This window comes from Leptodactylus fuscus, chromosome 2 (assembly GCF_031893055.1).
Source record: "Leptodactylus fuscus isolate aLepFus1 chromosome 2, aLepFus1.hap2, whole genome shotgun sequence".
NCBI classification, from domain to species: domain Eukaryota; kingdom Metazoa; phylum Chordata; class Amphibia; order Anura; family Leptodactylidae; genus Leptodactylus; species Leptodactylus fuscus.
This window is the reverse complement of record NC_134266.1, coordinates 7,213,747-7,229,917: the sequence shown is the minus strand read 5'-3', so window position 1 is coordinate 7,229,917 and position 16,171 is coordinate 7,213,747. Positions and strand designations below refer to the sequence as shown.

General features: G+C 46.5%; 1 protein-coding gene across 4 annotated transcripts; it reads right to left on the bottom strand.

Moving 5' to 3' along the window:
* Positions 1-2,308: 2,308 nt before the first annotated feature.
* Positions 2,309-13,128, bottom strand: NAA50 (N-alpha-acetyltransferase 50, NatE catalytic subunit). 4 transcript variants are annotated; one of them, XM_075263317.1, is made up of 5 exons: positions 12,899-13,128; positions 6,184-6,320; positions 4,969-5,088; positions 4,336-4,402; positions 2,309-2,842 (listed from the first exon to the last, which is right to left on the bottom strand). In XM_075263317.1, exons 1-5 carry the CDS (start codon positions 12,904-12,906, stop codon positions 2,662-2,664), a joined length of 513 nt encoding a protein of 170 aa, XP_075119418.1. In that variant the 5' UTR covers positions 12,907-13,128; the 3' UTR covers positions 2,309-2,661. The 4 variants fall into 4 exon arrangements, with proteins under 4 accessions (XP_075119418.1, XP_075119419.1, XP_075119417.1 ...); XM_075263318.1 differs by having other exon boundaries at positions 6,184-6,317; XM_075263316.1 differs by lacking the exon at positions 12,899-13,128 and adding an exon at positions 7,773-7,845 and having other exon boundaries at positions 6,184-6,317.
* Between the last annotated feature and the right edge of the window lie 3,043 nt (positions 13,129-16,171).

Here is a 16,171-nt window from a genome sequence, read left to right as displayed (position 1 = left end):
GTTTTACAATGGTCACCCCCTATGTCTGAACATAAGGGATTAAAGGACTGGCTGTACCAGTCAGATTCTTCATCATGGACCCAGAGTTTTCAGCCCAAAGCATCTCCCCCCCCCCCCAGTTCATCTGACTACTGGGTCACTCAGCCCCTCTCCTCCTCTGACAGGTGATATACCTGTGCTATGGCAGCCGGTGGACTATAGTAAAGCCATGGTCAGGTAAATGACATATATGATCAGGAGAGAAGGGAGGGGGCAGAGCAACCCAGGGGAGGGTACTGATCATGTGACCCCTCCAAGTGTTAGAAGAATTGACCAGATACAACAAGGCAAGTCCCTGGACAACCCCTTTAATGCAGCATTCCAGTAATTTAAGTTATTCCCAACCCACAGGATACCGGGGTAACGCATTCATCGGTGGGAATTAAAGAGCAAGGGGGTCCTGTCCCCATCTGAATGGAACAGTCACAAAGGCGCCCCAGGAATCAGCAGCTGTGATACTACAACCCCCAGCGTTCAGACTTGCTCTGTTGTTCTTGGAACTCTTATAGTGTACGCAGCACGCTTGCAGTTGTAGTTACATATTAGCTGGCATTGCTGGGAACTGTTTCGGGGGGACAGAGAAAGACACCTGTGGACAGGGCTTGGTTATCTTTGGCAGTCCCATAAAATGAATGGAGCACACTCACACGTACAAGCAATTGTTCCCTTCATTTGGGTAAATAAGGGGACCCCAATACTTGTAAACAGAAGTCAGACCCACCACCAATCAGGAACTTACTGCTTAGCCTGTGGATAGGAAGAGACTTCACTTTTCTAGGCCACTTTTGAGGTGTAGGAGGGGGATACTGTGGTCACATTTGGCACAAGGCCCCATCTTGTACCACCACAACCTTCATTCTGCCCCTCACTCACCACATTGTACTGGAGCCCCTTTATTATGGCTGGTATATGATACATCAGTCTTAATGACTCTGCCCTATTACACGTGCTCCTATAGTGGCCATACGTGAGGATGAGGCAACAATCACTGCATGTTACACCTACAACCAGCTCTGTCCTGAGAAGGTCCCAAATTAGGAACTCTGTGATAGCACTATGAGACAGACAGTGCAGAATCATGTTACTCTAGAGATCGCCCACTAGTGGTGGCACCAGGCAGGAGCACTCCCCGCCCTGCAGACCTGCCATCCCTCCAGTTCTCATCATGGTTGCACATTGAATCCTTTGCAGGCGTTTTCTTGCAGAGATCCTTCCCATACATGTGAATAGGACTTTGCTGCAGCCTCAACTTCATTCACATGTATGGAAATTCTGCAACAAATATGGGCTGTGACACGATGTTCGTAAAGGGAAACTCCACCTAAAGTCCTGACTATGCAGCCTACTCTTCAGTATATAGCTGGGATCCCGTATTTTCAATCCCTACTTCATGGCACATTTGCAGTGCCAGGACCTACTAGAGATGTGCCATCTGGTCATAACCTCTGTACACTGCTCTGGAGTATGGTGGAGGCAACAGGATGGGAATATGAAATACGAGTGTCCTTGGCAAGGAGATCTTTCTTGTCCCCCTGCAGTACTGTATTAGGATAGACACATCCCCTATCACCAGCCCATATATCAGCTAGGAATAGGATATGCCAAGACTGGATAAACTGTACCAAATTCTCAGCTGTGAGAAAAGTCCAGAGGAAGACAGGACTGCACTTAGTGAATACGCTGAATATACAAATGCATATACAAATATGCATATACAAAATAATATAATAATAATATAATATATTTTTATCCATATCATTTGACGCGTCCTGTGTCAGGTTGTGCAACAAGATAACTGGATGCAGCAGGACTAGGAAACCACATCTGCTTCCAGAAAACAGCGCCACACGTGTCCAAAGGTTGTGTGCGGTATTGCAGCTTAGCGCTATACAGTGTAATGGAGTAAATCTGCAATACCAGGCTATGGCCTAGAATGAATAAACACGCTGCCTTCTTACTTAAAGGGGTTTGCAGGCTCTTTAAGACGGAGGACCTATCCTTAAACCACGGTTTCCATGCATAGCTTTTTTTGCTGCGAGATGTCACCAGGGGCCTTAGCCTAAAATTTGACAATTCTGGACCCCGATATGTGCCGATCCATCAAATATTCTGGGATATCAATTGCAGAAACAAAAGTAGATAGAAAACCATCAGCAAGAGCATAAAATGTTAGAAACCGTAACGGACCATCATGTGCCGGATTATAGGAAAGGTTTCAGCAATTAGTAAAAAAATACTGTAAAAAACTGCAAGGACCTTAGAAAGAGAATGCTAAAAAGAAATTAGATTTTATTTAAAGACTATTATTTGAGACTGATAGAAGCCACCCAACTCTTCCAAACCAAAACAGGGGAAAAGCCCGAAAATAAGAGAATCCGTTACTCCCCCGCCCGGGTCATCTCCACACACGGGAAACACTTCAGAGTTCAACCAGACAATATACATACAAGATTGTACAGCTCTTTCGAGAAGCATTCAACACTTTTTCTTTTAATTTTTTTTTTTTCAAGTGGAGAAGGAAGAAGAGATATTAGAAGTGTGCGCTCAGTAAAACTCAACGGGTCTCTTATCCGTATTTGGCGACAAGCAAGTGCAAGAAAAAAGGTTCGTCCAGATTTCCGTTCAGTTATCGCTCTTTTGCACATCTGCATTCGGCGCAGGAGAAGAGATCTTCAAATTTTTCTGGAGCACGTGAGCGTCGGCCGGCTCTATCCTCTTGTAATAATTTTTCTTTGTTTCGATGATCTCAAAGCCAAATTTTCTGTAGAAATCTATGGCAGATTCATTGCTGATCTGGACATGCCTGTGGTGAAAAATTATAAGCATCGGTTACTCTAGTTGTATCAGGCAGTTACATCCTGTATTATACTCCAGAGCTGCGCTCACTATTCTACTGGTGCAGTCACTGTGTACATACATTACATTACTTACCCTGTATTATACACCAGAGCTGCGCTCACTATTCTGCCGGTGCAGTCACTGTGTACATACATTACATTACTTATCCTGTATTATACACCAGAGCTGCGCTCACTATTCTGCCGGTGCAGTCACTGTGTACATACATTACATTACTTATCCTGTATTATACCCCAGAGCTGCGCTCACTATTCTACTGGTGCAGTCACTGTGTACATACATTACATTACTTACCCTGTATTATACACCAGAGCTGCGCTCACTATTCTGCTGCTACAGTCACTGTGTACATACATTACATTACTTATCCTGTATTATACTCCAGAGCTGCGCTCACTATTCTGCTGGTACAGTCACTGTGTACATACATTACATTACTTATCCTGTATTATACTCCAGAGCTGCGCTCACTATCCTGCTGGTACAGTCACTGTGTACATACATTACATTACTTATCCTGTATTATACTCCAGAGCTGCGCTCACTATTCTGCTGGTACAGTCACTGTGTACATACATTACATTACTTATCCTGTATTATACTCCAGAGCTGCGCTCACTATTCTGCTGGTGCAGTCACTGTGTACATACATTACATTACTTATCCTGTATTATACTCCAGAGCTGCACTCACTATTCTGCTGGTGCAGTCACTGTGTACATACATTACATTACTTATCCTGTATTATACTCCAGAGCTGCGCTCACTATTCTGCTGGTACAGTCACTGTGTACATACATTACATTACTTATCCTGTATTATACTCCAGAGCTGCGCTCACTATTCTGCTGGTGCAGTCACTGTGTATATACATTACATTACTTATCCTGTATTATACTCCAGAGCTGCGCTCACTATTCTGCTGGTACAGTCACTGTGTACATACATTACATTACTTATCCTGTATTATACTCCAGAGCTGCGCTCACTATTCTGCTGGTACAGTCACTGTGTACATACATTACATTACTTATCCTGTATTATACTCCAGAGCTGCGCTCACTATTCTGCTGGTGCAGTCACTGTGTACATACATTACATTACTTATCCTGTATTATACTCCAGAGCTGCGCTCACTATTCTGCTGATATACTGACAAGCAGGTTTATTCTATGGATCAGATAGAGGTTGGGTCAAACTCATTACATAAAAAAAGGAGAATAAAATAAATCCAACCTTTCCTATTCCCCAGCTCACAATCTGATTTGCACAGTTATCTCCCTAATCAAAAATGGACGCTCAGCTGAACATGTCCTTTAATGCCTGAGTTGGGGGCTGTCAGCAGAACCATTGTCTATGGGCAGCTTTGGCCTCCCCCAGAATCTGCTGACTGCACCCAGGGCTCAGGACACAGATGAAGTAAAGCGGGATACTTACAGATAGATGTTATCGAAGGTGCCGTCCTTCTCACAGATGTTTAACACGTGGTTCAGCATCTTTGTTCCTGAGGAGGCAGAAGATTTTATTACAATAGAAGCCCCACTGAACCCATTACACAAGCTTCATAAACACCCCCTCAAAGGGATTTTTTGTTAACCCCTTATTAATCAGAGTTCTGGTCCTAAATGACCAGATATTTTAGTAATAATGTGTATGCGGTGTGCTGAAAAAGTCTCTACACCTAGAACACTAGACCACAGTCCGATCAGAGTCTCAGGCCTGGTTCACATCTGCGTCCGGCAGTCCCCGAACGGAATACCGGACGCATTAAAAAGCGGTTAGCTACGAAACCACATGGACATCATAGACTACACAAATCATGCGGAAAACACCCAGACCCCATTATAGTCTATGGGGTCCATGTGGTTTCTTAGCTAACCGCTTTTGAATGTGTCCGGTAATAACAAGATGTGAACCAGGCCTCAGACTTGTCTTGGGGAGGGGCGAGAACTGTAGTGAGGTCAGACATGACAGGTTTGGGACCCTAAAGAACCAGCATTTCCACCTGTGCTTTAGTGTCCCCAAACCTAGCAGCAGGTTCCTCCTTTTAAAGTTAAGGGTCATACATACCTATTCCTAGCCTGCGGTACGGTGCCAGGCAGCCAAGGGTCATAATATAAAGTCTCTTCTGATTCTGAGAGTGGTCGACTCGACAACACACGGCTCCAACTGCAATGTCATTGAAATAAGCTGCAACAAAAAGACACTATTAACACTTCTGTCACCAAGAACCTGCTCCTACATACATCAGATCACGACTTGCTAAACACCGATGGCCTATCCTTAAGATACAGTAGCAATATTCGATTGCCAGGGGTGCCCAGGGTCAGAGGCCTGCAAAGCTGATTGTAAAGTCCACAGCGTTCTGTAGATCAGTCCTAATCAAAAGGAAAATGTTTGTTTTGGTACCGTGTTAGCCAGTGGTTATAAAATATAAAAAACAAAAAAAACTTTGCAAGTCTTCAGTAGGTGATACCTTTTTTAATGGCTAACTCATAATGATGACAGAATATGACGTTTCGAAGCTTTCCTCTGAGCTTCTTCTTCAGATATAACATTCAGTTATCACCTACTGAAGACTTGCAAAGTTTTTTTTGTTTTTTATAGTTCTAATCAAGTGAAAGAATGAGCTGCAATACCAGGCACAGAAGCTATGCAGAGAGGGGCGCTGTGCCTAGTATATCATAGTTTGCAGGGCCTGTGGATGCTGCAGTGGTTTTGCATTGCAAGGGTTGAACACAACTCAAGCCACAGAGGTCAACCCTGCAGCAAAAAACCGATGGGGCTGGACCACCGCGGGATCTACCAATGTAAACAGCCATGTGCGGCCATAACCTTAAGCAGTTCCCTTAGAACATTCCCCACCATTAAAGAGGTTGTCCGAGCAAAAATTTTAATTTTTAAATAGGGGGAGGTGAAAAAACAAAACAAAAACTAAACAAGTCACACTCGCCTGTCCCCGATGCCTCCCGGCACGGTCTGGTCCTCGGCTGTCTTCTGGAAGTGAAATCTGATTGGCCAATGAGATAACTCAGGAAGGGACATGGGACGTTACAGGTAGTCATGTCCTGCGCCCCTTGCTGAGTCCGCTGACCCCCTTCTGTGGTCATGTGATGCGGGGACTTATACCAGAAGACAATGACAGACCAGTAAGACTGGACCGTGCTGGGAGGCACCGGAGCACCAGGGAAAGGAGAGTAGGATTTATTTTGTCTTTTTTTCCTTCACCTCTCCCGGCCCATTTAGAAAATAACATTTTTCACCCGGACAACCCCTTTAACTCACCAAGTTTTGCCAGCTCTCCGACCTCCAAGACGTCTTTGTAGAACTTGTCGTTGTAGCTGACTGGGAAGATGACCTGGTTCAACCGCTTCAGCTGCTTTATGTTATGTGGAGTCACATCTCCCAACTCGATCCGGCTACTGGAACAAAGCAAAACATCCTTAAAAATCAGTCCACATTCACAGGAGACTCCAGGCCTGTCAGCCCCGGTTGCCTTCTACAAAGGGTTTCTTAAAGGAGGGGAGAAAAAGCAACAAGCAAGTACATTGCAAAATAAACAAATGCAAGATCCATATCCATGTGATGAATTACTGCGACGCGTTCATCACTTCCATTCCCTGTATAGATTGGGGCTCGGCCTTACAAATCCAAATATTACAGCGACACACTACTAGCTCAGGCTTCTAGCAGCTTCCAGCACCTGGGGGCCGCTGCGACAGCTGATCTGTGCGGGGACCCCTTATACATCGTATACTGATGACCTGTCCTGTGGATACGTCATCACTGTGAAGAATCAACTTGGGGTCGGAAAATCCCTTTAATGTAGAAATCCCTACAGATGAACAATCACAGCAAGCGTCCATCAAGAAGCAACCACCCCCTTCCAGATCAGTCCATTTTTTGTTGTAAAAAGTGAACCCCTATAGAGAACAGGACCAGTGGCGATCAGTAAGGGTCCGGATGTGACGGCCACCAATTGCTTGAGACAGTGTGGAAGGTGAGGATGGGCTACAGACTTGTATTGCAATCTATGACTTTGCCTTCACTTGGTGGTTAGCATTGCAGCCTGTAGCCCTGTGTTCGAATCCCACCAAGGACAGCATCTACAAGGAGTTTGCGTGGGTTTCCTCCGGGGACTCCAGTTTTCTCCCACACTCCAAAGACTTACTGATAGGGAATATAGAGTGTGAGCTCTATAGGGGACAGTGACTGACAAGGTCTGTAAAGCGCCACGGAATAGGATGGTGATATATAAGCAAAATATATAAAGCAGAAGAGTATAGAGGGGGTCTTAAAGGGGGTTCTCCTTGGACTTACATATTGGTAATAGGTCAATATATGATCAGTGGAGGTTCAACATCCAGGAGCTGTACAGATCAGCCGTGCCGATGACATCATACTCATCGGATGGTACAGCAGGAGGCGTCCCATTCAAGTGAATGGGGCTAAGCTGCAAAACCAAGTACTGACACTATATAACATACGGCGCCGTGCTTGATATACAGGCCGCAGCATTCGCCAGTGGGGATCTTGGGTGCCAAACTCCCACCAACCTATAACTACAGTCCTAAAGTCCCTTTAAATGGTGAAGATTTTCATTTCAACTACAATGATCAAAGAGAAATAAAGTATTGTTCTATCCCTTCTGTAAGTGAAACAGGAGACTCAGGATGAACACAAGTGTTGCAGGTCTTGGGAATGGAGGTAGAAGCGGCGCCCCATTAGTGGGCACCATTTCATCAATGCCGCACTGAATTCTGGTGGCACTCCGAGCATTGCCCTGTATCACAAGCCGACTATCTGACCTGGCGTAAACAACACGGGACGAGACACGAAGCCATGAGACGGTAAGACGTGGCCTTCACACTCACCAGAACGCAGCGACGCTTCCATGGCTCATCGCTATAAATAGCCTCTGACCGTCCTGAGAAGGAATGTGGAGCCCTGAAACAGATCCCAGCGCTCATCGCTCCTCGGAGCCCACAATCTATTTACAGCTATCGCTTGTTAAATTTAGTTGCAGCTCCATGGACTAAGGCAAGGTCTATGCAAAGATGGACAATCCCAGGAGCTAATGGCGGGTGTGTACGGAAAGAAACAGGGCTTTGTAATACTTCCATGTGTGTTATTTCCTGCAGTTAAGTCATGGTGAGGGAATGGGGTGAGAAGCTTGTTATAGGGGTTTCCTGGGGTCATAGGTGAGCTGCTTGAAGACAAGTTCAGGTGAACACTGCGGTCTCTTCACTTTATACCGAGCAGAGCGCCATACATCGTATAGTGGCTATGCTTAGTATTGCAGCTCAGTACCACATGACAAATGAAGGCTTGCTGCAGTTGATCTGTGGGGGTCCTGGCAGTCAGACCAGCACTGATCAGATATTGATGACCAATGCAAAGGATGGATCAATATTCAACATCTGGAAAACCCCTTTAAAAACAAGGAGGTGGTGAATGAACCTAAATATCTGCCCTGTGCTCGGGGTCTCAAAATTCAATACCAAAATGAGGTCCTCTATTTACTGAACAGAACCAGTGAGTTCTATGAACGATATTCTATGTGAGATACGGAGACAGTTGAGGAAATTGGGGAAATATTGTGATGCAATTTAGATGTATAGCTGCTTGCCTTGTGTTTGGGTGGGGACCAAGGCGGATCAGGGACGCCCCAGCCTGCCAGATTTACTACAACTCTCGTACTATAAACCTCAGACTTCCTGCACTCAATGGACCCGTCTTAATAAACTCCGCACATTGTGCTGCAGAAAAGTTGTAGAACCAGGTAACCAAAAGTGGACGAGCCCTTTAATTCAATCCAAGGCTGAGAGTCTATCCTGAAGATTTAATAAAGAAGAGCAATAAACCTCTAATGTTTCCAGCTACAATAGGAGAACAGATGTGAAGGACTTTCTATAAGGCGCTGCCAAGTCACAGCACATAGTTAGAGGGAAAGGTAGACTTGGCTGCAGGAGACGCTCACATTCAGTCTGCAAATCCGATTCCTTCCCCAAAGTTTATAGGGCGCAAGAGACCGAAGGGCGGCTGAAGGGATCTGCTGGAGCCTGAGCGAGAAGAGGAGGATTCTAGAAAGAAGGGACATTGCATTTACTTGTACATTATACAGCATTACGTATCGTCTGAAGTCACCGGGGGGCAATTTATTAAGACTGGTCTTAAGTGCTATTCAGATTCTAATACTAAGGATAAGTCATCAATATTAGATCTACGAGGGGTTAACAGATAAGACGCCTGCAGATTATCTTCTCCGGGAGCTGCTCACACCATACAATAGGTAGCGGCAGGTTTTGGGACTGCCCATTGAAGTCTATGGGGCAGCGCTGAAGTACCTGGGGCTGGGGGTGAAAACTACATTTGGGTTCCCTGAATTTGAGCAATTCTAAAGCTTTGAGACACCTCTGGACATCGCTATGGGTGTAGATTTGAGAACCAGCCGATATAAGAATTAATTCATTAAAGGGGTTTTCAACCCCAAAGGGTTTATATATTGAAAGGTCAATAGTATATGATTGGTGGGGTCTGACATCCGGACCCTGCACAGATCAGCTCCAATTCAAGTCATAGGCAAAGAGCCATGGAAGGGAGGGAGCCACAAGAGCTGGTCAGTGGAGGGTCCGGGTCCCAACAATCATATACTGGTGACTTATCCTGTGACCAAGCTCTTGGGGCTGGAAAGCTCCTTTAAAGGCCAGTTGCTGGGGTTGAACGGCCATCCATTACTCACGGCCACATGTATAGCCGCTCATTTCTATTACGGTCGGGGACACATCTGAAGTGACTATTTTTAATCCACATCGATGCAGCGTTTGCTTCTTTGCAGGACATTTTATATACAGAGATGACCAGGAATGAATCTTTGTTCGGCTGACAACAGCCCCATAGACCACGTGACCGCCGGCCGACACAACCCTTCTAGATGGTGGCAGGTCCTTAGACACGGTAAAGTCATTAAACCTTCAAAAACAGGCAAAAATCTAAAAAGTGGTCTCCACGACAAGAGAAGATAACCTAGGATGACAGATCTATGGGCAAGGTTGGCTTTCCATACATTGCATTGAGACTCACTCCTGCTCAGCTGCTAATTCCCCAACATGGAACTACAAGCACTCCTAGTATGCCCGGGCCCGTGACCGAGGAGCTGACATATCAAATATCATTGTTAAATAGTTAATAGATGTCAGCGCCCGTAGTAGAGGCCCTGTATACAGCACAAAGGTGACTGACAGGTGTATGTAGTGCAGCACTGAAGTCTGCTCCATCTGTTTATACACAGCAAAAGGCAATATCTGGACGTGACCGGGTGACTTTGGTGCTGCATTCACAATTCAACTGCTTCTTAGTGGAAACAGTCAGCAAGTCTGCAGAGACAGCACCTTAAGGCTGACACATGGGGTAAATGTCACGGCACAAAGTGTATGAGATTTAGTGGATCATCCTATAGCGTTGCCGCCAATGTTTTTCTACAGCGCTGTTTTTCCCCCCATCAGTATTTCTTTGTCGAATGGGAGGAAAACCACCCAAACATGGGGAGAACATACAAACTCCTTGCAGATAGTACTTGCTCCATAGTACAGCAGCAGCTCAGTCCCATTCAAGTGAATAGGGCTGAGCTGCAATACCAAGCACAGCCATTGCGCTATGTGTGACATGATGCTTGGTTTTTAGTAAAGGGGCTACAGTGCTCACCCAAAAATGGAGGTCCCGGATGTTGAACCCATCACATATGGATAGGTCCTTAATAAGGTTCCTGCAATCAGGGCAGGGCAAAGTAGACAAGTTGCTTTCTCCTGGGATCCATGATGGCATCCCTGAGGGTAGGGGTCCTATTCTGACTACAGGGGTGCGGAGGTGCAGGCTCGCACATCTCCAGCTGCAGGCTTACTAATCTTTACGGTGCAGTGACCAGGTTGTGCGATCCATAACAAGGAGCACTGTAAGATGACTGACCTATGTGTTGTGCTCTATCACCGCTATATCCTGAGGTCTTCACAATACACCTCTAATGCACGAACAGGCAGACGAGGGGGCGTCACGTCATGTAACCAACAACCTGACAGTATGACGGGTCACTAGTGGACTCAGGTAAAGGAATAAAGCACAATGCAGAGGCAGAACCAAACCAGAGGACATAGGAAACCGGTAACGCCACTAGGATACATGTAAGTGTATGGGGTGTAAATATCTGGGTGCTCATGATATCGGGGAGCTAAATATCCTGCATGGAGAGAGTCACCCAAAATGTTTCTCTCTTCCTGCACCTTTGCAATCTAAAAGGCAAATACCCTGATGATCCATGGCACATTTACAAGGATTCTCTTCTTACCCAACATTATAGCAAGGAGCCCTCAGTTTTCAGAAAATGCAGCAGAAACCTAAGGCCCCATGCACATGGAGGAATACGGACAAGAAAACCCCAAACTTTGGACCCATGCCAGGAGTCCTGACCTGACAGCGACTTCATTGAACCATACTACATACAGTACAGGACAATGGAGCCACAAGGAAGTAGGGAACGGCTCTTAGCACTACAATTACTATTATGCAAGGAGCCCAGGTCTCCAAACTGGAGAAAGAGTCCTCAGTGACCAGACTATAGCAATGGAAGCCATGACTAATATGACCAGGGGTCAAAATGTAGGCCCCACATACAGAGTGAACCCCCATAGGAGAGACTGGGGCCATGGACAACTCTCCATTTGGATTCTACAGATCAGTACAATCCCCAGAGGTGGGAGTACTCACGGTTCGGATACAGTAAAACCATTTTATTTTTGGTCTTTCTATCTCTGCCTCAGTTTTGTTCACACGACACAGGTTTGGTGAAAGTGGTGAACAAACTTGCAGCAATGTCTGAACCAGACCCTGAAGGCTTGTCCCAAAATTAACTTATATGACACGTCCAGCAGCTGCACCTCCCTCCCCTCCCCCACCCATCCTGCAGGTTTAGGTCTTGGCTGGGTCCCTGTATTTAATATGGAAGTGATCTGACACATCATAGACAGATAGGGGAGCTTATAAATACCTAAACTATATACTACCTAGAAATATGTGCAGGAGTTAGTCCTAGACTGGACAGAATCTGCCCAAATTGTCACCCCCATGACCCTCTCTGATCCCCTGTCCTGTAGTGGATACAACCAGCCCCGAAACCTGTGTAGGGAATAACTCACTAGTATAACAAACCAGGACCTGAGTACACACAGGGGCAGGACCGACCCCACCAGAAGAGGACTGCAAAGTTAGAAGTGAATGGCGCCCACTGCTGGCCACACACAGATTGACAGTTTTGGGCTGAGTGCCACTTTAAACCCTTCAGTGATTTGTTATGTTATTCCCGGGGTCGACAACCTTTAAGGCTCCAGCTGATGACAAACTACAACTCCCAGCATGCACATCTGCTCCAGGGAATGGAGGATGCTGGGAGTTGTAGTATCACATCAGCTGAAGGTCAGCCTATCTTAGGCCAGGGTTCACATACATAGAACACCAATGAAATGCAATGTAGCTGCAGGTCATCGCCACAGACCTTTGGCGATTAGTCATGTGACTAATCCGCGGCAACACTGCCATATAGCCGCGGATTCTGACAATACCAGTGTGAACGACGCCGTAAAGTGACCAGACAGGAAAAGACATAAAATAGACCCAAAGCAAAGTCACCTGGCCAAAGCCACAGGTATCGCCCTCATACAGGGTGGGGGCCCCACAGAAATTGTAACCTTTGGGGCCCCAACAGCAGCCAATCTGGGGAGTCAGGGCGCACCAATGAGGCATTACCCAAAATATAGCAACAGCCCAACCAAAGATGGGGCAAAAGTGGGCACTGGGGGGAGGGGAGGTACTTCATGGCCCAAGGTAAGGGTGGGCCCCCAATGAGGACTATTCAGTAATACGGAGATACAGGACACGTACAGGGGGGGGGTCTATACATGGGCTACAGTGGAGCTCGCTACAGTACACACAGTGCGGTATGACAGCTCACCCCTTCATGATGGCAGCGTCGGCGGCTGCGGCGGCTCGGAGGCCCGGGCTGTATGATGGTGGCGGCGAGCTCAGGGCGGAGGCTCAGTCCCGGGTGTCGCTGGTGACAGTTCTCCCCCGTCTCTGAGGTAACCTGGGGTCTCTCTCCTCCTCCCCCACCACCTGCACCACGTGACCAGCCACCCCACACTCCTCCGAATGGCGCGAAGGATCCCAAGCCGGGGAGAACGGTACACGCATGCGCAGAAGACGCTCCAATCACAGCGGCTGAAACGGGAGACCCCCAGACTCCGCGCCTGCGTGTTGCCTGAGCCAACCACAGGGCGATAAGGGAAGGTTCGTTGTGCGCAGGCGCGTTGCGAGACACCGTGACAGCGGCGGCCATTAAAAAGAAAGGCGCACATGTGCAGTGCCAGGTCGTAAGTCGCCGGCTAGGAAAAGCGCATGCGTAGAACGAGGTCGTGGTTAGGCCTCTGCTCAGTAGAGTGGCAATGGGAGGCCTTCTATGGGCAACAGTGCTTTATTAGCCCCCTCTGTGACTGGCAGTGACCACTGTACCCCTTGTCACAGCCTCATAAGCCCCAATATATGACATTAGGACATTCATGCACCCCTTCACATGTGCACTGAGATAAGATATGTTTTGGTTGTCTGTCTGCTCCTTCCCTGAGCTTGAGGACTGGGGTCCCCCCCCACTTGGAATTCAGTCTGGCTGACTATAGGGTATCTGCAGTGCTCCTATTAACCCCTTCCCGACAGAACAGGAGCACTGCAGATCCCCTATATTCAGTAGACACAGGGAGACCTAATGTGTTTGTGTGTCACAGTCATTTTCTACTTTTATATGTATTCTAGGGAAAGGAGGGATTTACAACTTTTATTTAGTTTACTTTTTATATTTTTTTTAAAGCTTCTTTTTTTCACTATTTTATGGGAGATTCTATACATTACTATTGCGGCTGGTCATATACAGTATACAGCGCCTACATATTCCATAGCGCCATACACACATTGTCAGTCACTGTCCCATATAGAGCTCACAATCTACATTCCCTATCAAGATGTCTTTGGAGCGTAGGAAGAAACCGGGAAACCCACCAAACACGAGAGAGACGTACAAATTCCTTGAAGATGTTGTTCTTTGTCTGAATCTCACCTAGGACTCCAACACTGTGGGGCCCAGAAACTTCGGCAAGATCAAGGAGGACACCCAACATCCAAGGGTGGCTTCAAGAGGAATTGGACATATTATATGCACCCCTTCTGCTAAATTCAGCCACAGCAAAATCGCTAACCAAAAAGGCAGCTTTTCCGCAGTGTTGGGACCTTAGCCCTAAGGGTTAATTACACCAAAGTGAAGGCACAAAATTTCCAGAAGCCAAGCGCAAAGGGGAGCTTGGTACTCGTTTCGTACTTGCTGCCAAATATACCCTTTTACCTAAGGTGTTGGTTCCCTCTTTGGTACCTACCTGTGTCTTATCCTTAGGTCATCGATATGCAATGTGCGGTCCCAAGTTGTTCCTGTAATTCCAATAGAAGAGAACAGACAATATGGAAAGAGTGTAGCTGAGCTGTACTACCTTCTGTAGATCACCATTTTCCTCTATGGGAGTATAGGTAGCAGCACACAACCGTGAAACACGGAACGTATGTTAGCCATATTTACCAGCTTGAGCTTTGTCCTGGGAGCAGGACTCCTAGCAGTATAATTATCTGTGATGCCAGGAGTCCCTGCCTCCCAATGGCATACTGTCCCGTACTGTAATTGATAGGATGTCATTGGGAGGCAGGGACTCCTGGCATCACAAATAATTCTACTGCTAGGAGTCCCGCTCTCAGCATGAAGTCAGTAAATGTGGCTAACACACGGATCGTGTTTCACGGGTGAAACGTGGTGGTGTACTGCTACCCTTACAGGAAGATTGTAGAGCAGAACTGCTAGGCTAGTCCTGCAACCTCCGACTATAGGGCTTGGATGGGAGCAGGAGGGGCTCAGGATACAAATAACACCCTATACAGTATGCCTTTAGGGTGAGGCTTCACATTGTGGAAAAGCAGCTTTTTTTTGGTTGCAGATTTTGTTGTGGGTTTTTGTTTTTTTTTTAGTCAAATCCAAGACTGAATTTAGCAGAAGGGAAATACATAAGTGTTCCTGTATATATCCCATTCCTCTTGAGGCCACTCTTGGCTTTGGCAACAAAAAAGCAGTTTTTCTGAAACATAGTTAGGGTGAATTCACACTGAGTAAACGCTAGCTTATTCTGAACGTAAAACACGTTCAGAATAAGCGGCGTCTAAAGCAGCTCCATTCATTTCTATGGGAGCGGGGATACGAGCGCTCCCCATAGAAATGAATGGGCTGCTTCTTTCACTCCGTGCAGTCCCATTGAAGTGAATGGGGAGTGCCGGCGTATACGGCAAGCTCTGCTCATGCCGGAGCGTACACGCCGGCACTCCCCATTCACTTCAATAGGACTGCACGGAGTGAAAGAAGCAGCCCATTCATTTCTATGGGGAGCGCTCGTATCCCCGCTCCCATAGAAATGAATGGAGCTGCTTTAGACGCCGCTTATTCTGAACGTGTTTTACGTTCAGAATAAGCTAGCGTTTACTCAGTGTGAATGCACCCTTACATAGTAGATGAGGTTGGATGAAGACATCAGTCCATCAAGTCCAACCTATAACCCTACAATCCCTACAAGTGTTGATCCAGGGGAAGGCAAAAAACCCCATGAGGCTCCAGCCAAACATGAGGTGCCTTACCAAGCTGCTTGGCACACCTGGCGATCACCCTTTTTCCTAACTTTCCAGTTGTCTCGTGAGTGTTTGGGCTCACATAGGGTAATGCAAAACAAGCTTTCTAAATTTTATATAATTATTAACCCTGAATGGGTCGGTACTTGCCACTTAACATATAGAGAAATACATATCAGTGAGTGACAAGCAAATAGGCTTCATAGTGAGGTCCTCATCGTGTAGACACCAAGGATGACAACCCCATCCCCTTTGAGTTCGGTGCCTGGACCCTTCCTCTGCTCTCAACACTAGCAAGTTTGGACTTTGAGCATTTGGATCTGCCTGGCACACCCGAGGAATTTACCAATGCAACTGTGGCATGTCCTTTTAGGCAAATATTATCAGAAAATCATATTTCCTTTGAAGTCTGAACTAGAGACAACCTGTCTGGCTGATGCGTATTGAGAGCTCCTTCAGCATATAACGCTAGGATACCCCCATGCTGGGATAATGAGGTTAGCACAGGTATACTACTTGT